Genomic DNA, 20509 nt, shown 5'->3' on the forward strand with positions numbered 1-20509 from the left:
CAAAAAACTATACAGTACAGTAAATGGTTTTGATGCTCAAAACTGTCCGCGGGCCGTATGTGGCCCTCGGGCTGCACTTTGCCCAGGTCTGCACTAAGTCAAACTGTACCCTGCTCCAAATCACCGTGGTAGCACAGATCTGGTGGTCGTTTAGTTAATATGAATTGCAGTTCAGAAATTCTTTGTATTCCTATAATATTTCAAAACCAGACATTGCACTGGGGTTGCTTGAGATTGCTTATCATTAGGATTTTAGTTTTGGACAAACTTATTTTCACGATGCAAAGTGTTGGCATCTCACAAGTGTGTACAGTGTGTGGTAAGATGGGCATCAGTGTGTTTGTTCTGTGAGGAGCTTGTGAACTCAGAATAGATCCGTTTCCCACATATAATGCCACTTTTTTTCAGCGTGGTTCTTCCGCCTTTTAGCTCCTCCTGACAAGCAGAAAATCAACAGATGCCATTTTGCCTTGCATTGAGCCTCAGCAATAAAGAAACCTCAGTAACCGAATTCCCCACCTTGTCGTGTCAGAGCTTGCTAAAGGAGGAATTGAAGATGCCACAGGACTACCTTCTGAATTTCTGGACGAGGGCGTGAATCAGACATCTTGAGTCACTCAACCAGTAACTTAAAGACACTTAAGAGACCCATTGTTTTCGGAGATTGTTCTAAAGAAGTGCGCTGCGACGCGTAAAAGTTCGCACCAATCGAACGTGTCGACCTCCAAGATGCTGCAAAACTCTTGCGGTTAGAAATTACCGCCGACAGCCATGCAGATGGCTACCAGAGAGGGCGCTGTGACTTCAGACCGGCTCGATGGGTGGTTTCCTCTTGGTGCTCCTTCTCTCCTGCTTCCTCAGTTACTGGCGTGGAAGTAAGGCCGGGCCGCTCTTTTCCGCCCGGCCTCTCCCGAGGCTGCCTCTTTCGGGCGGCGGGTCGGCGCCCTAGCTAGCGGAGCGTTGTTGGCGCGGGCGAGGGGAGGGCGTCGCGCGCATGGCTGTGCCGAGCTCGGCGGTGAAGCTCCGCCGCATCCTGGCGCATTTCCCTCAAGAGCTCAGCCTCGCCTTTGCTTATGGCTCCGGCGTCTTCCAGCAAGCGGGGGCTTCCTCCGCGGAAAAGGAGGTAAGGGGAGACCTCCCTCTGCTGAGGACCGGGCGGCAAAGGGCGCCCTTCGCCCTGACCCGGGCAGGTCCCTCGAGGGGAAGGGGAGGCGCGCGCAACCCGTCGCGAGACCCTGCCCCGAGGCTGCTGCAGTGGAGCCTCCCCTTTCTCCCCTTGACTGGGTGGGAATCCTCCCTCTTCTGTTAAGTGGCGCGCAAGTTGCCTCCGATCCAGCGTGCAAGACGATTGCGTGGCGAGGCGGCTTGTTGGCGTGAAAGATGGCTCTGAGTTTCGTCAAACGGACCGGCGTGGTTTTTATGTGCCCGCTTGTCAACGTTGGCCTGTGAGGTTACACTCGATAACAGAGGGTTTTTTTTAAAATTATTTTTATTATTATTATTATTATTATTATTTTGAATGGGCCTTTTGGATTGTTAAGATATCAAACCTGATTCAAGCATTAGAAGTGCCGCTTATATTTAAAATGCCGATGCTACAGAGGCTTGGATTCTTCATTGCAAAGTGTGGTCAAATTCTGATACGTGATGTACTGAAGCGATAACATTTCAAGATTCAGATTGGATCTAGACTGTGCTAGTGACACTTCCCTATGGAATAAGTACTTCTAACCCGGGAGAGGATTTCTATGGCATGTCATTTTTTTTTCTTGCAGCCTAGATTTGAGTTTATGGGTGAGTTTGAAAATGTTTATGAGTAATCTGGTGAGAAAGGCCAGATTACTCATAAACGTACAGTATTTGAACTTGCTTATGGGCTCAAATGTAGGTAGCAGAGAAAATATAACATGTCATAGAAATCCTCCCCTTGCTCATTACCAACTTACCGTATTTTTCGCTCCATAAGACGCACCTTTCCATAAGACGCACCGATTTTTTAGGAGAAGAAAACAGGAAAATATAATCTGTTTTCTTCACTCCATAAGACGCACAGACTTTCCACCCCCCTGTTTTGTGGGGAAAAAAGTGAGTCTTATGGTGCAAAAAATACAGTATTTTGTTTTGCTTTCAATAGAACTTGTGTGTGACTGACTTAGTCAGGATGCAAACCACTGGAACTGAAATGAGCAAACCTGCTTGATGAACTGATCTTTACACAGACGTGGGATTACCTTTTAAAAGTTACTTATTTTATTTATACCCATCTTTCTATTCATACTAGTACCCAAGGTGTCTCGTAACATGATTAAGAACAATTACAAACAAAAACAATACCTTACAGTATTAAGACACTATCGAATGAATTATCATTTTAAGATGACAATCGGGTTTTTTTAGATAATTTGGAAATACATCAAAAAGGAAAAGAAAAGATACAGCAATCTTTATTAGCCTGTTTCAACATACCTTTTTGTTGCATTGTTTGTTTTGATATATACTGTATATATTGAAATAAACCAACAAGCCTTTTTGAAGACTGGTACAGTCTTCTCATCCCCCACCTTACATACAGGTGCCTTGTGATTGTATCGGGTTGAATTCAATGCATACTATTGTCCTTTGTTTTGTAGAACAATATGCTGGATTTTGTATTTGCTGTTGATGATTCTGTATCATGGCATTCAATGAACCTCTTGAAGAATCGGAGTCATTATTCTTTCCTGAAGTATTTGGGGCCCAAACCAATCTCTTCTGTCCAGAAGTATGGAGCAGGAATTTACTTCAATACATTGGTGCCTTGTAATGGTAAGGTAAGTAATATAAGCTGCAACTTTGGGCTGGCAGCTATCAGCTTCTAAAGAGAAACCATGAAATAATCTTTATTCTTCTGGGAATTTTTGTTTGTTTGTTTCTTTGAAAAAATTTAGCCTTGATACCAAACTGGTTATAGCAAGCAGTCAGTTTTAGGAAAACTACATTGAGAAGCTTGATGGCAGTATTTAGTCAAACCTTTGCTCACAGCCTGAGTTTGATTCTGACAGGCTCAGAGCGCTGGCTCTGGGTTGACTCAGCCTTCCATTTTTCCAAGTATGGTACGAGTACACAGCTTGTTGGGAAGCAAGTTGTTTGCATAATTATATTGTAAACAGCTGAGAGAGTGCTCTAAGCAGTATAGGGCCTACAGCAAGTCAAAACAACAACATTTAGCTGTAAACTTGGTTTTTATTGATGTTGAGTTGGCTTTGTGTGTGTGTGTTTTTAAAGTATTTTGGTTACAAAAATTATTTATATGATTTTGCCCCCATTAAAAAGCACATTAGAAATGTGAGAGAAATAAAAAAATCCATCATATAGTATTTTCAGAAACCTCTCATTCACTTCTTAAACAGCAGAAACTGTATTTCTGTTGGGACTTAGACAGTATCTGGTATTTCTGGACTGCTCTGGATGTTATAAAATAGGATGGCTTTTTTTTTTACCCTTTCTGTTGCTTTTGAAAAATATGGCTTCCTATAATTTCCCAGAGGGAGATAAGTAGAAATTACAAATGCAAATGATTTTGAATGCTTGCTGCAGAGATTCATGTAGAGTAGGCTTTTAATGGGCCAGCCAGCATCCCATTGGTTAGTTATGCCAGCATAAATGCAATGGTAGTGTAAACTGCTGTGGCAGATTGTCCTGATGTAACGAGTTGGCAGTTGTATCCTGCATCAGGCACCAGTTCACACAATTGGCATGCAGTGAGGGGTATGTTGACCAGTGGCAATCCATGATGTAACACTTATATCAGCAGGACTAATCAATGGGATTCTGTTCACTGTGTAGCACTTTATCACTTAGGAGAAATGTCTAGCACATTAGCCTTTTTTTAAAACTGCAGCCCCCCTTTTAATATCTTTTGTTGCTGTTGACCACCCAGACTTAACTTGAGATTTAAAACCCTAAAGTGCATCAAATATTTATTCAAAATTTCTCATAAAGGGTCTTGTTGATAGATACTCTTTGCTATAATGGCAATGCTTTTTAAGATGATTGGAAGAAGCCTTCTTTTGCTGTTAACAGGATACACCCTCATCAAGAGCATCAGTTTTTTTATGTCTCAAATTCAGCCAGAGGTCCACTCTGAGGCTCAGCCAAAAAGTATTGTCGCGAAATTCATTGCGATAATATAGAGAAGTCATTTGACCTGACAATAACCAAATGGTTTTATTAGCAGAAATTCAAGAAGAAACACGGTAACAAAGTCCATCTGAACACTCACTCACACTGACTGACTCCAGCTTGCTCTTCTGGTGGCTTCTGACTGTCTCTGCACAGTAGCAAGAAGTATCACGTGCTGTCTCTCAGCCATTCAGCGTCATTCACTTGCATATTCTCACCATGTGCAAAAATATGAAACACTTACTTGCTATGAAACACTTACATTTGCTTGTTTTTAATGGAGGCTGTAGGTTGGAAAAGCCAAATTTTCCACAAAGAAGCAAGGGACATTAAGATTTCATTCTTTCTCAATTGGTATAATTTTTTATTTATTCTGCAAATATCTACTTACTGATATTGTCTATAAATAGTTTGTTATTGTCTGAATCTTTAAACCAAGATGTGTTTAAAATGTCTACAGTCGGCAGGAGAAAACAGGAAACGTTTCTCTATGGGAAATGTTTGTTACATTTAATTGCACATTCTGTTCCATGGCTTCCAGGACTACTTAATCCAGGATTGAGAAGGGAATTTTAGTTGAGGCTCTTCAGTCTCAAATAGCACAATTCCGGGAGTTGTCTCCCCATCATATCTAAGAAGAGCCTTCTCTGTCACTCTGTGCCAAGCCCTCCAGCCTCTTGGTTGGCTCTGGGACACTTTCTGATGAGGTAGGGTTTTCAGGATTAAGAAATTTTTTTGAAGGGCATCCAAGAGAGCCTGGACCTGTTTTCACTTGAGCTGTGGGGCTCATGGAAGAACAGGAAAGGTGTTCCTTCCAAAAGAGAAGGGCCACATGCCTTTTGTTCTCAGCAGGAGCTGGTCAGACACTATCCTCTTCTATGCTTTATGAACTATGACCTGAACAAGACTGCTTCAGAGAGACAGCCTTTGTGTGTGTTCATCACCCTATCCTCAGTTATGATAGATTTAGGTTTGTCTTTAATATGTCATTCAGCTGTCATTTTCCCATGTTTCAGGTTATAAAATACGGTGTAATTAGTACTGATGCACTTATAGAAGATTTGCTTCACTGGAAGACTCTCTATGTAGCAGGACGTCTGCAAAAGCCGGTATGTGTTCAGCTTGTTTGTCTATTTGAAAGCACAGAAACAACGGGCTGCAGAAAATAGTATTTAACATAAGGGATGGGGCAAAACGGGAATTAGTGGGAGTGAACTGCACTCTTGCATTTTAGTGAGACCTCTCCTGTTTTACAGTGTTTTGACGTGTTAATAAAATCAATATTGCGTTCCGTCTGAGGGTGAAACAACATGTTACTTTATTTACAGCCAGTATGTTTAAATTCACTGCATCTGCTTTGATAAAAAGTTAGCTGTATTGCTCTGCTGTGTGCTCCTACTCCAGAGAGTAGAGAATTTGCTGAATTGGCTCCTACTCCAGATCACTCTGGAGTAGGAGCAAATTCAGCAAATTCTCTACCACCTGAAGCAGCTCTTTTCCTTTTGAGCATCCTGTTAGCAGTAAGCTGCTCCTTTGGGAACAAAGAACATTGTGCAGCTGGGTGATTTTTCAGCAGGAAAATGCCACAGGCTTCCCATTCCAGATCAGGTTCCCCTTTGGGACTGAGGTACCCATAACTGCTTTCCTTGTCAAAATAAGGTGGCCTCGTCAATAATAGCATCAAAATAGCCTTTTGTCCCCTTTTTGTGAATACTTCTTTTCAGATCATGAAACATACTGATAGGTAGGCAGCAGTGGCTTTTGGAATGTAGTGAAGGAGGCTAGTGGTCATTTCCCACTAGCGGTGGATGAGAGGGATCATTTTCCCTCTGCCTGGTGTCCTCCAGATGTATTGCACTGTACCTTCCATCAGTCTTTGACAGGAGTCCAGCACATCTGGAGAATGACAGACTGGAAAAGCCTAGGCTAGGTTCCAGAGAGCAGATCCTAAATCACTACATCTTTGCGATACAAATTCTGGAAATATATGTGTTGCATTAGTGTCTTACCACTCCTTTCAAGGAGCTTGGAGTACCATATTTAGGCTGTGTGATAATGACATCCCAGATATACCCATTAAGTTGCATGGTGAGGCACTGTGAAGAGATTTATTCCAGGTGGAAATCTAAGTACTGTATCAGTTCTACCACACATTCCAGGAGTTCTTGGGTGTCATTAAGAAATGGTGAGGTGTTAAAATGCCTTCTCTGTTCCTATGCATGGAGAAGTTTTGTCTGGGGGAAGTGTCAACATTTCAGTTGACCACTAGGTGGAAGCAGAGTTGAGCAAAAGGAGAAGGGAACGCTAAATTCAGTGGGCAATGAAATGGAACAGTAGTACAGGTACAGTACTTCTTAATTGGAGATGAGGCTCAAAGTATGTATTGATAGTCTTCAAGTGATAAGTTTCTGACAACTGTGTATTCAAAACTGACTTGTGTTTATGTTGACATTTACCCTGTGTGTAATACAAATGAAGGAGCAGGTGATACCTTAAATAGGCTACTTTAAAAAAATCAAGCAAACAACAGACAGCTAGCTTTTGATGATGAATCCTCTTCCTAAGGCTGTGAGTAATATTTCTGTTTTATATCGTATGAAACTATTGTCTGCTTGCAGCAGAAAGAGAGAAAGAAATTTTCGAGAAAGGCCTGGCAACTAGGGAAAAAACCCGGAGACTGATAATGGGTTAAATATTTACCTATGACTGCTATTGAGTTCTCACAGACTCGGCCACTCTAGGACAAGATCCAGAGGCGTTTTCTCATTCCTGTGCCGACAGAACTGAGACTTTCTTTTCTTCCCTCTCCTGAAGCACTAAAAATATCCCCCAGGGGGTTTCCCAGGCATCTGAAGAAGGGTTTTTAAAAGAGAAAAATGTGCAGGGAGCTGCATGAAGAAGAGGGGATAACTGATTATTGTGCAACTGGGAGTCAGTTGCTTGAAAGTTTTAGAATTGCTGGGAATTTTAATGACAGAATTCATCAATCTAGCGCCTGAACGTGTGACTCTGTATTATGCCGGAAATCCATTTATACAAGGAGAGAAGGTTCTTAAACTTAGCAAAGTTTCTGATGCTTGCATCTATGTATACATGTCATTTGGGAACTATTTTTATAAGGAGAAAAGAAACATCAGAGAAAGGAGAGAAGAATACCTAAGAATAGCAATCTAAATATAAACATAAAAAAGACGGGGACTCTTGGAGTATCTATTTATATTTGCTGCTCCCCCAGTAACCACTTGCTGCATCTGTTGGTCTTCAGTTCAAACAGAAAGTCCCCTTATCAAAAACATTGCTGTTTCTTTTGTTTTTCATGATGCAGTACCTTTCTTTCAATTATTTCTACCATAGGATGAATGTGAAATAAAGACTGGAATCCATTTGGATAATTGCACTGGCATATGTCTGTCAGCGTGAACTTCAGTGGCAAATCACCACTAATTAAGCAGTTGGCGAGGAACACAGTGTAGTGTGGCGGACAGAGTGACGGACCTGGGTTTTCAGTTCTCTGAGACTGCCATACAAAGTCTGTTGAGAGTGGGATGTAGAACTTGTAAAACACTCCTTAAATTACCTCACTTGTTTTGAAAACTTTATTAAGCTTGCTACAAGTCAATTCTGGCTTGATGGCACATAAGAAGTTGGCAGTTACATGTTTACTGTCGTACACCTATATCATGTGGCTTGGCATGCAACAAGAAATACAAATGTAACCAACTCCTTCAATTTGTGGCAATTTGCTGCTGAGATTTCTCTTGATATTTAGTTGCCCTAAGTAATAGGATTCAGGCCACAGACATAATATTGAAAATCAATCGAGCAGTGAGAAATAGGATATGAATAAGCCATTGAATTAGTATCCCAACTTACCCCTGTTGCTGAGTGTTGTAATTACTGAAGAAAAATACTTCATAGGGTTCAGTTGTGTGGACTAATTAAGAGTTGATATTTGCATATATCTGTCCCCCCCCCTTAATATGTATTTGGTGATGGAGGTGAGACTATCAAGCCAAGGTTTTACTCCTCTGTGGGTTAGCTTTCCTTGGCTTGATCTGCTCTTGCACCAGTGCCAGGTATGATCTACACAGTTCAGATGAGGACATCACTAGAAGGGCACAATTGGCTATTGAGGAGAGTGAACCCTTTTCTTCTTCCCAGGCCCTTCTGGCTTGGTCTCAAGAGTTTGTTGGCTTCTTGCTTTGGACACCACAGAAGCTTGATGAGCCAAAATTTCTCATATAACTTCATGGTAGAGAACTGAATAAGCAGAGTAGTCGCTGTTTTCATCCCAACGGTGGCTTTTAAGTAAATTTTACATTTCTTTTTGCTTTAATACATCTTAGGGCATGCTAAAAAATTGGGGGGGGGATTTAACTCATTGAGTAGTTCCAACCTGAATCAGCCCATTGAATCAATGGGATTTCCATAAATGCTAGTAACTCATTCAGCAATTTTTTTTCCTGTGGGTCCACTCCAGTTGAGATTCACGTGAAGATTTAGGCCCCGAGAATGCAGGTGAGGGTAGCTAATAGCTCCAGAAATGAGGAGACACCACACTTCCTATCCATTCTTCGAAGCCACTCCTAGCGCACTTGCCACAGCTCTACTCACAAGAGGTTTTTCCTATACATTCCGCTCTATGAGCCTACAATAGATATCTATTGCTCTTTCATGTTTAGAGGATATTAAATCAGTGAGTATACAGGTTTTATAACAATGTAAATGTGCTATCCCCTCAAAATAATGCAGCACACAGCCATTAATGTCTAAACCGCTGGCAAAAAAAGTGAGTACACCCCTAAGTGACAATGTCCAAATTGGGCACAAAGTATCAATATTTTGTGTGGCCACCATTATTTTCCAGCACTGCCTTAACCCTCTTGGGCACAGAGTTCACCAGAGCTTCACAGGTTGCCACTGGAGTCCCCTTCCACTCCTCCATGACGACATCACAGAGCTGGTGGATGTTAGTGACCTTGCACACCTCCATCTTCCATTTCAGGATGCCCCACAGGTGCTCAATAAGGTTTAGGTCTGGAGATATGCTTAGCCAGTCCATCACCTTGACCCTCAGCTTCTTTAGCAAGGCAGTGGTTGTTTGGGAGGTGTGTTTGGGGTTGTTATCATGTTGGAATACTGCCCTGTGGCCCAGTCTCCAAAGGGAGGGGATCGTGCTCTGCTTCGTTATGTCACAGTACATGTTGGCATTTATGGTTCCCTTCAGTGAGCTGTAGGCACGACACACTTGTCTTTGTATTCCTCACCTGGTTGCCACCACACACTCTTGACACCATCTGAACCAAATAAATTTATATTGGTCTTACCGGCCCACAGGACATGGTTCCAGAAATCCAAGTCTTTAGTCTGCCTGTCTGCAGCAAACGTGTCGCATTATTTTGACGGGACAGCGCATGTGAGGTGGTATGCTCACTTCTGTGGTATACTGTAGTAATTCTTTCTTCCAAGCACTATGGTATGTTTCTTGTTCTGTGAGGAAGGTAACATTATGGAACATGCAATGACTTCATTGAAAGAATGCAAATGTCTAAATGCTCTGGGACAGGGCCTTAGCATGGTAAAAAGTAAGTGTGCGTGGAGGGGCCAGGGGAATGGCATTATACATAAATGTTAGACAGGGACAGTTTTTAAAGTCTTCACTTTTTCTGAGTTAGGAAACTCTGGCTGTAGACTGAGATATGTGTGTTAAGCAGCACAACATTCAGTAGAAGTTGCTGTGCCGTAAAATGTTTAGAATTGGTCTACATTCTCTGTTTTTAATCAACTCATACATGGAGACATGTGTCATTTAAAACAGAACAAGGGCCTGCTTGTTCTGACTTTCAAATATGAAATGATAGGGCAAATGGAGTCAGATGTGAATTAACAGCCTTTTTTGTTTGTTTCTTTCCTCTTCCCGATTCCCCACTCAGCCAAGGAGAGCACATATTATGGGTAAAGCTTTTCTGAAACATAAAGGGAGTTTTTCTCAGTGGAGGTGAAACTAGCTGTTTAGTGAGTCAGTTATTCAACTGGCTGTGTGATTTGGCCGTTAGGAGAGAGACAGCCAAAGCAGCTGCCTTCCACAGAGTTCCCCTATTGTCTTCTCAGCTGCCCTTTTCAGTTCTAGAAGATCATGTTGACTTCTCATCCTCCGGGGTTGGGGGTGCAATGCTTGTTTGCAAAATTGGGCTTTTAAAAACATGCGGCAGGGCAAATTGAAAACATGTGTTCAAATAACCTCTTTCAGGACCAGTTTACCTTTTACTCTTCAGATGGTTCAGATTTTATGACAGTAACAAAAGCCATGCTTCAAATGCAGGGGGAGATAATGGAAGAATAATGATACTGAATGCCCTGCAGATTCGTTTTAGGTCTCCAGGTTTATGTTCAAAAATAAATAAATAATATATATACCTTCAGTTGTGAAGTTCTGGATATAATCATCCCTTTGTCATGGACTTGCTTTCACCCAAGTTCCTTCTGCATGCTTGTAAAACTAAACAGTGTAATAATAGCAGTCTATTTTTTTCCAATCATGCACCAGCTGTCTCCTTCGCTCTAAATTTGTCTCGTGAAATTTTTTTAAAGGCAGAAATTGGTAATTAGATTAGAGATAATACTTATTCTTGCAGCCTGCGAGACCGAATTTAGGGAGGAAGGCAATGGAATAGCTGCCTGAAAAATTTTGTATCATGTCTATATTCTGTGCATGAACTTAAACAAGGTTGTGTACAGGTTGCATCAAATTAAATTGACCCTACAAACATAATGAGTGTATGTGTGTTAATTTTATCCAATTAAATTGCAGAGTGCTCTGATAAAACATGGTCACTTGTTGGTATCTTATTGCCAGAGATTGCAAGAATTGCTTTTATTATTTTATTTATTGATTGATTTGATTTGATTTGATTTGTATTCCGCCCATTTGGTCTACACGACCATTCTAGGGACTGTAACTCTAGCGACTGTAACTGGTAGATACCTCCAGTCTGTATGGTTGTGCAGACTTTGGGAATTCTGAGAGGTATAATCCAAAAAAAGATAAGTATTCCAAGTACTTGGAAGGGATTGGTCAGCTTCCATGAAGATGACTGCATCTCTGTAATGATTTTGGGATTCGTATTCACTTATGAACTGCATGGTTGTTTTACTCTATTTTTGCACGTAACCACTATCTAAAGATTCTCTGTTGATTGCAGGTTAAAATCCTAACCCAGAATGAAAATTCAAAGCTGCAGTCTGCCCTCACAAGCAATTTGAAGAGTGCACTCACAGCAGCCTTTCTTATGTTGCCTGAAAGTTTCTCTGAAGAAGATCTTTATATGCAGATTGCAGGACTCTCATATTTTGGTTAGTATGAATTTCAGCTTTTTTTTGCCACTAAATTATAAAGGAACTAGAGAAGGGTAGTCACCTGAAATGAAAAATACTGGCTCTGCTATAACTTGTTCATGTGTTCTCTTCAGTGCTGGTAGCCTTACTTGCCAACAGTTTCTACAACATCCGATGAACAACTTAACTCTCAGCAAGCTAAAAAAACAGCCAAAGGAAGTCATATAGCATGGTGCTGGATTTGCCTTTGGTTTATACATGGCCTTCTTACCCACGAAGCTACTGGAATGTCAAGATCTTCCACGCACCCAGTGTGCCAGGTGCCTCTGCTCTTTTGAAATATAAGCAAGGCAGTGGGCTGTAGCACCTTAAAGGCTAACACTCTTTATATGGGACGCACTTACATGGGCTGCAGCCCACACTTCAACAGGTGCATCTGATGGAGTGTGTGTGCAATACATGAAGGCTTGTGCCCAATAAAAGTAGCCAGCATTTCAAGTACTGCTAGACTTCTAGCTATTTTTGTTATAACAGATGAAGATACCCTACCTGCCCCAGAAACATCTGAAGTGTAATATCATGAGTTGGGAAGAAGATTATGAAACTTCCTCCTGGTGAGAGGTTCCTTCCTTGCCACCTGTTTTCTAAGCTGATTTTATAGCCCGTTTCCCACCTCATTTGCTACTGCTTGCAGATCTGGGCTGCTGACAACCTGCTCGGTACCACCATAATGGGGGAGGAGGACCCTTCCCTTCCATAGGAGCAGTAAATACTGTTATGCATCTTCCTGTACCACAGAAAGCTGTTGCAGCTGCTACCAACCCCTGGTGGGGTCCAGGCAGATCTTGGAAGTAAACTAATTGAAAGTAGGCAAAAGTAGCACAATAAACAGCTACCAGGTTCCTTTTTTGTTGCAATAGTTTTCATGATTACTTTTAAAAGTTACTTAGCAAGGGTATTTTTCCTCTTGGTTCTAATATCAGGTGACTGATATGAATTCCTTCAAGGAAGGATTTAGAACTACTGTGTTATGCCATTAGCTTAAAAGTGTTTTGTATTTTTCCAAAGGGTTATCAAGCTGTCGTATCGGAATTGAACAGGAGAGTCTCTCCTGCATTTTACGAGCTTGTCATGATGACAGTGCAGTGTTTTAATAGGCAACGAAACAGATTACTCTTGCAGATGAAACAGCGTGGTTATCTGTTCATCCCAGAGCAACAGGATGAGTTCCTTTCTAAAAATAATGGCCCAGGCTCTGGTTTCATGGGGTTCAGTGCACTGTTCACTACTCCCAGATGCTCCCTGCCCCTTCTTTAGAGAGTTGCTGGCTTTAGTTACTGCTCCTGTTAATTGTTTGCTGTCCTATATTGGTCTGCATATTTTTGATATTTGCTTGCCAATTGTGGAACAGGACGCCTAGTAGGGGGTGGCTGAATTTCAATAGACGATTGCAACTCATATCATATAGCACACTTACTGTGGAGGGAAAAACAGCAGAGAAGAAAATACGTACAATTCAACATTTAATCCAGTATCAGCCAAAAGAAAAAAAAGAGCAGCTGCATATACTGATAGCAATGTACATCACAATTCATGATTTTAAATAAATAAACAAATAAATATAAATAAATTCCATTATTGTGCTGCCAATTATATTTTAAACTTCTTTGTAGACTCAGTCATCTAAAAGGCAGGGTAATTTCCTCCCCCCCCCCCAAGAAATATAAGGTACAATGGAACACATCCCCTTGTTTGTTTATTTATATTATTTATATGCTGCCTTTGTCCCCATAGGAGACCCAAAGCAGCTATACAATATCAGGTTTTAAAAAGTATATTAAACTACATTCAAACACAATTAAATGTTACTCAAGATTAAAAAGAAATATTTTGAAAACATTTTTAAAAATCTAAATTTCATAATACAGTATTCCCTAGACACCCACATTGCTTTAAAGCCTATCTGAAAAGGAAAGACTTTGTCTGATGACAGAAAAAAAGAGAGGGGGGGCTAATGTGGCTTCCTGAGGCAACACATTCCAAAGCCTGGGAGCAGCCACTGAAAATACCTTCTCTTGTGTCCTCACCAAACAAGCTTGGAAAGGTGGTGGAACTTCAGGCAAGGCCTTCTTTGAAGATTTGAAAAGTTGAGAAGGCTCATGTGAGGTTATATGATCCTTCAAATAACCTGGACCCAAGCCACGTAGGGCTTTATTAGTAGCAACCAGCACTTTGAATTGTTCCTGGAAATGGACTGACAGCCGGTGAAGCTGTTGTAATAAGGAAGTTACATGCTGACTATAACCAGCACCAGTTAACAGTCTGGCTGCTGCATTTTGAACCAGCTGAAGTTTCTAAACACTCTTCAAAGTCAGCCCATATAGAGCACATTGCAGTAATCCAAATAGGATGTAACTAAGGCATGTGTAATGGTGGCCAGACTGGACATCTCAAGGAACGGACAGAATTGGCGTACCAGTTTGAACTGAGCAAAGGGATTTCTGGCCACTGATGAGACCTGTACATCCAAGCTCAGGGTTGAATCCAGGAGCACTCCCAGACTGTGAACCTGACATTTGAAGAGGGGTGTAACTTCATCCAGGTCAGGCTGAATCCCTGTCCCCTGATGTACCTTATGACTGACCAGGAGCACCTCTGTCTTGTCTGAATTAAGTTTCAGTTTTAAACCCTCATCCACTCCATTACAGACAACAGGCAATGGTCTAAGCACAGAACAGTTTCCTTGGAATCCGATGGGAAGGAGAGATTAGTGTCGTGTGTCCTCAGCATACTGATGGCACTGATCCTCCAAACCCTCGACAGCCTCTCCTGTGGTTCCATGTGGATGATGAATAACATGGGAGGCGTAACAGAACTCTGGGGAACACCATAAGCCAGTGGCCAAGATGTCAAACAGGATTCCCCCAAAACGATCTTCAGAATTCAGCCATCAAGGAAGGATTGGAACTACTGTACCTCCAAGAACCATCCCAGAAAGGCACCCCCAGAAGGATATCATGGTCTGTGGCTTTCATGATATTGAAAACCACAGAGAGATCCAGCAGAACCAAGGACATATTCCCTATATCCAGTTCCCGGGGTAGGCCATCCACCAAGGCGACCCAAACAATCTCCAGGCCTGAAGCCAGAATGAAATGGATCTAGACAATCTGCTTCATCCAGGAGCCTTTGAAGCTGAGCCAACTCAGGCAGCAAGACTGTTGTGCATCGAGGTGGCAGTACACCACACCCACTTTCAGGTACATGCACTCAAACCCAAGAGCGTGTGGAACAGGACGCCTAGTAGGGGGTGGCTGAATTTCAATAGATGATTGCAACTCATATCATATAGCACACTTACTGTAGGGAGAAAAACAGCAGAGAACAAAATACGTACAATTCAACATTTAATCCAGTATCAGCCAAAAGAAAAAAGAGCAGCTGCAGATACTGATAGCAATGTACATCACAATTCATGATTTTAAATAAATAAACAAATAAATATAAATAAATTCCATTATTGTGCTGCCCTATTACTGTTGTCATTTTCTGGGTGGTTCACAATAAACAATAAAATCATGCGCTCCCGTGTTATATGAGAAATAGGAAAAATACAATAAACTCTGTTGCTAGCTAAAACTACCATTAAATAAAAAGACACAAATTAAAATCTATTTGAACATCTTACTACAGTATTTGCACTAGCAGATGACAGCTTTATGTAATTTCGTCTTAGCTTCCTAAAAACAGAGAGGGATGGTGCCTGGTTAACCTCTGTCGGCAGCTTGTTCCTGAGGGAAAGGGCCACCACTGAAAAAGCTCTGTTCCTCATGCTGACTTCTTTGGTCTCCTTGGGTGTTACAATTCATAACATCAAGGAGTGTGTGGATGGGTAGCTGTTTTGTGGAAGAGACAGTTCGCCCAATATCAAGGTGTTGTAGCCAGCACCTTAAACTGAACACAGAAACTAAGAGGGAGCCAGTGAAGGTGTGCCAAGATGGGGAGATGTGTTCATCTCTACTGGTACCTGTAATCAGTCTGCGGCCTCATTTTGGATCAACCAAGTTTCCATACTGACTTCAAGGGGAGCTCTATTTTAGAGATTACCAACGCATTCACCACTGCTGTTAGGCCATTCTTGTCCAGGTGGGGGTGCAACTGAGCAATCAATAAAAATTGGTAAAAGGCACAACAGGTATTTGCACCTCCATAAAGAGAGCTGAGTCCAAGGACCTGATCCTTCATGGGAGTGAGGTAACCAGTCTGATATCCTCTCAGCAGTAGAATCTCTGTTGTATCTGGATTCAGTTTCAGCTTATTGGCCCAGACAATGCTCAAGGACCCACATAGCATCCCCTGCGGACCTCAACACAGCAGCAGAGACGTTCTGTTGAATCTGGTAGGGGGTATGTTGGGTTGCAGGAGGAGCTGTACACCAACAACACCACACCCAGTGGTCCAGCATGAGGTGAAGACATTCCAGACCCGGGCAACATTCTGCTGGCATTAATGGAGTTTCCATGGACTACAGCAGTGCCCCTGCCCTGCCATGATGCTGGATCTGATATCCTGGGGGGTAGCTGGGAAGGGGCTACCTCTCCCACGGAGGTTTCAGTTATACACAGCAGGTTGGCCTTTTCCTAATTCTAATATTAGTTCAGGTTTATTTTGAACCAACCTGGCATTTAACAGCAACATGTGCCAGATTTGTAATGCCAAGTTGAGCTGACAAGTTTTGGTTCATTGCATAATATTTTTAATTCTAGATGGACAACCACAAGACTATGTATAGTAGTTTGTAGTTATGGTCTTGGAATTGTAAACAAGCCCTGTTGGCACAGCTTGGTTCAAAGATGAGTGGTCATATTATGTTGTACTGTATGTAGTAAAGGAAATCCTTTAACAGTCTATCTCTGACCTTTTCTAGGGTAAGTTTCTGTTAGACAAGGCTAAGTAATTTTGTTTCAGGAAACCTTAAGGCACATTCTGTAGGAGAACCAGAATGTTATACCTGTTACAGCTTCGTGTCAGTGCACCTGACTTAGAAACAACACATCAATGTTCTGTTCTGTTTGTTTTCGTATACATGGATAAAATACTTTGGCCGCTTAAATTTTTAAATGAAAAGTCCAGATTGTTACACTTGAGCATTTAAGGAAAAAGAAGTGGGAAAAGAAGTGTAGGAAGGTAAGTAGTTTCTTTGGTGAAGAATTTTGGAGACAGGGTTTAATGCAGCGTAATTGTGTCCAGATGCTACTTCCAGAGAGAAAATAACCATGATAACAGCCAACTTTCAGCAGAGGGAAAAATGAGAAGTCACTTCCTTTTCAACTATTTAAGATATCTAAAAAATGACATCTTTATATGGGGGACTAAATTGGTGTGAAACCAATAAAGCTGTGTTTGAGGTTATACCTTATGGTTCTCTTGCTCTACATGTGACAGGAACAATTTTTTTTAACTTTCACTTTTAACTGTTTTCATGATACATGAAGAGAGGATCCATAGCTCAGTAGCTTAGGCCTCTGGCTGTGGAGCCAGAAGTTGGGAGTTCAATTTCCCACTGTCCCTCTTTGAGAGGGGCTGAACTTGCTGGTCCATCGGGTCCCTTCCACCTCTGCAGTTCAAAGATCATCTATTATTATTATTATTATTATTATTATTATTATTATTATTATTATTATTATTATTATTATTATTATTATTATTATTATTATTATTATTATTATTATTATTATTATTATTATTATTATTATTATACAGAAAGTAAGAATGAAACAGATTAGCTCTGCTGAAGCTTTGCTTGAGAACCCAGAATTGCACCAGGTGGGTTTTGAAGTGCACAACCCTTCAAATGAAGGTCCAGATAATTCTTTGAGTCAGCATTCCTCGACCTAGTGTCTTCTAGACTGTCTACAGCCTCAACCAGGCATGATCAAAAATAATGCATGACGAGGGCTAGAGTTCAAAACCTGTGGAGGGTAAGAAGTTGGGGAACCTGGCTTTAAGTTATAGTTCAGTGGCCTCTGAAGGGCAAGATCTGTCATGAAAATAAATGGGAACTGGCTCAAAGTCAAACCAGTGTTGACCCTTGGTTTAGTAGCCTATATGAGCGTCCAGGAGAACTATTGGTTAAGGAAAATTTGATTCAGTGTGATAGGAAGATGAGTCATTCTTTAAAAATCAGGTTGGAAAAGAAGATTTTAAAGGAAAGTTACCCCCTTTGAATGTGTTAACAAACACAAACAAGTGTGTTTATTTTCTGCTAGTTTGGGGGAATCATTTTAGTTTTTGTTGTTCTAGAGAAGCACTTGCACACACACACACAGATGTTGGGTTACAATTTTTGGGCCCAGCAGGCTTGGAAATTGTCAGGGATAATCATCATACTGCATTGCCCTTTGTAGGTCCACAGCATCCTCATTTCTACTTGAAGGGCCAACACGGGGTTATTCTCTCACCATTATTCTTACAACACCAGTATGACAGATGTGTTAATAAGGATAGCAAAATGGCTTCCTGAGCTTCTTGGCCCAGGGAAGAATTTGATTTCCAGTCCAAGTCTCTCCATTTGTTTGCTGTATCACATTCAATCAATCTCTGTCTCTCTCATTAATTCATGAGTTTGATTGGTGTTTAAGATTAATGAAACAGCCACAACACTGATGCAATGTTGTTAGTATTCTTTACTTCGTTTAGGAGGCTGGGAGCTTTCCATGGGATTGCATACTCCTCTCTGCCTACTTTCATTTTTAGAAATGGAAGTGTTACATCCAAAAGGGTGGTTTTACTATTAGTAGTTAATGCCACCCCTTTGCAGTCATGGTTAAGAATCTGTTTAGTAAACATGCATCTTGCTTTTGTTCAGGTGACTTCAGAATGATCATTGGAGAAGATAAGTCAAAGGTTATGAACATAGTGAAGCCAAACATGGTACATTTTCAGAAGCTATACAGTAACATGCTGCAAGATTGCCCACAAGTGGTATACAAGCACCATCTGGGCAGAATGGAGGTAAGTTGGTCATTACATTTTATTATGGACTCATGATATTGTGTTTGTTGGTGCCTATTTCCTGCCCCTTTTCTCCTTTGAATGGATGGCTTAACTGAGCTGGTACCTGCAGCTTCAGTAGTGAACATGACTCCCCATTTTGTTTCTTCCATTTGAATAATTGTGTCATGTGTTAGGGAGGTAAGTAGTACCAACTGGGCTGTTTATGTTACCAAATCATGAGTTGCGATTGTAACTTGGACTTTGTCTCATAGAACTTGTTTTAAAACAGATGCCAGGAAAGTAACATAACCTGGTTGGCTTCTGGCAGTTAGAAATTAAAAGTATTGTGTATTTCTGTACAAGGATAGAACTTAGAACATTGACCAGAGGCCCTTTGTATATCAGTTTATAAGTTACATACCTGAAAAACTATAATGTACCTGCACTGCTAAAAAAAATCTCGTTTTGTCCACAGATGGGCGGGGGGGGGGATGTAGGAACGATGTTTTGTGGCATGAAAGATTGCTGTTTAATCTTGTCACCAAGATAAGACAGCAGTCTTTCAGAAGTGAAATAAAACATGTTCGATGCAGCAACTTCTGTAGGTATAATATATTATGTGACAAAATTTGGCTGCTGTTGAGTTGAAGAAATCCTGTGTTAGTGCACAGTGATTTTTCTTTCATGCAAACTCATTCACATGCAACATATGCAAATAGGGAATTCACTGAATTGATTGTGGAGGTTTGGTTTGGTTTTGTGGTAAGATGTGCAGAATCTGGGGAAACTGCCAAATGGTGGTGTCTTGGGGAACAGGGTGTGACCGTCTGGGGAATCCTAGTCCTTGGCCCCAAGAGGGCCAGTTTTAGTTCCAGGGCCTGAGGTCCCCTCCTTCCCTCTCCTCCCCCCCCCCAAGCCAGATAAGATTGCTCACACCTGCATTGTATGTCTAGTGTGGTCTTATATTGGAAAGTGTCAAGTTCATGGCTAGAATGGGATTTAAACTTGTCACTTTTCCTGTCTATGTTATACCAGCTCTTGTTTTAATATAAAGACGTTGCTCGAGTTGTAGGAATAAAACCTGCAAAGTCTGAGTCATGTGAAATGTTATGGCTGAAATCCAATAAGCAAGTTACAACCAGAGTGGGCCTGTTGAATAAGTGGGGAGTCAAGTTTTCCATAAGTTCCATTGATTCAGTGGGTCAATTCTTGTTATGATTTGCTACTGGATTTCAGCCTATGAGTGTTTGAATAAGTATTGGGAATAACAGGATGAATATGGAGGTTTGTTTATTTGTTTCGTTAGAATATTTAAAATGCAGAGCCAGTAGAAGCAGGCGTGCCTAGTTGTAAAGCACATGCTTGTATGTTTTATCAGTTGTTGCAAATTAGTGCTTTGCACTAATGGGGCGGTATGTAAACCAAAGAAATAAATAAATAAGAAATAATACTTTGCACTGGGACATTTCCAAGTTCAATCCAGGATCCATGCATCCTGGATTGAACTTGGAATCATTGAGCAGGTGATATGAGCAAACCTTGCTTTGCATCTTGGAGAGATGTTGTAGGTCAGAATAATAGAAGTGGACAAACATCCCTGACATTTTCATTTCCCTTCTTTTGCAGCGTGTGATACTTGTGTGTGTGCCTATTTGACAAAGAGCGTGAATAGACTGCAAAATCAGCAGTCTGATTGCAAAGTTTGGCTGCTGAAACTAAAATTGTTCCCAAAATGCATTTTCTTATTCATCTCTGTCTTTAGATAGATAAGAGTCCGGAAGGTCAATTTACGCAACTGATGACTTTGCCAAGGGCCTTGCAGCAGAAAATAACATCTCTCATGGATCCTCCAGGGAAGAACAGAGATGTTGAAGAAATTTTATTGCAAGTTGCCCATGATCCAGACTGTGGATTAGTGGTACATCAGGGTAAGCTTAGTGATGAATAATAATACAGAAGTGGACATTTAAGAACAAGTGTGTTCATGATTACTTTACAGTTCTTGTAACTTAATGGC

At 41.2% G+C, this 20509-nt stretch overlaps 1 protein-coding gene across 5 annotated transcripts in view; it reads left to right on the plus strand.

Moving 5' to 3' along the window:
- Positions 1 to 867: 867 nt before the first annotated feature.
- The window catches only part of TAMM41 (TAM41 mitochondrial translocator assembly and maintenance homolog), a 35552-nt gene continuing 15910 nt past the window's right edge, over positions 868 to 20509 (plus strand). For 3 of the 5 annotated variants that reach the window (XR_013541715.1, XR_013541716.1, XM_020802568.3), the window contains exons 1-6: positions 868 to 1123; positions 2631 to 2810; positions 5178 to 5270; positions 11364 to 11514; positions 18365 to 18510; positions 20255 to 20420. Coding sequence is in view for 1 of the 5 variants with exons in the window: in XM_020802568.3 (XP_020658227.2) it covers positions 995 to 1123; positions 2631 to 2810; positions 5178 to 5270; positions 11364 to 11514; positions 18365 to 18510; positions 20255 to 20420 (865 nt within the window). In the remaining 4 variants the exon portion in view is untranslated. Of the gene's footprint in view, positions 1124 to 1325; positions 1446 to 2630; positions 2811 to 5177; positions 5271 to 11363; positions 11515 to 18364; positions 18511 to 20254; positions 20421 to 20509 lie in introns of those variants that run through there. The other 2 variants (XR_002301372.3, XR_012083569.2) reach the window with 2 other exon arrangements.

This window comes from Pogona vitticeps, chromosome 2 (genome assembly GCF_051106095.1).
Source record: "Pogona vitticeps strain Pit_001003342236 chromosome 2, PviZW2.1, whole genome shotgun sequence".
In the NCBI taxonomy this organism is placed as follows: Eukaryota; Metazoa; Chordata; class Lepidosauria; order Squamata; family Agamidae; genus Pogona; species Pogona vitticeps.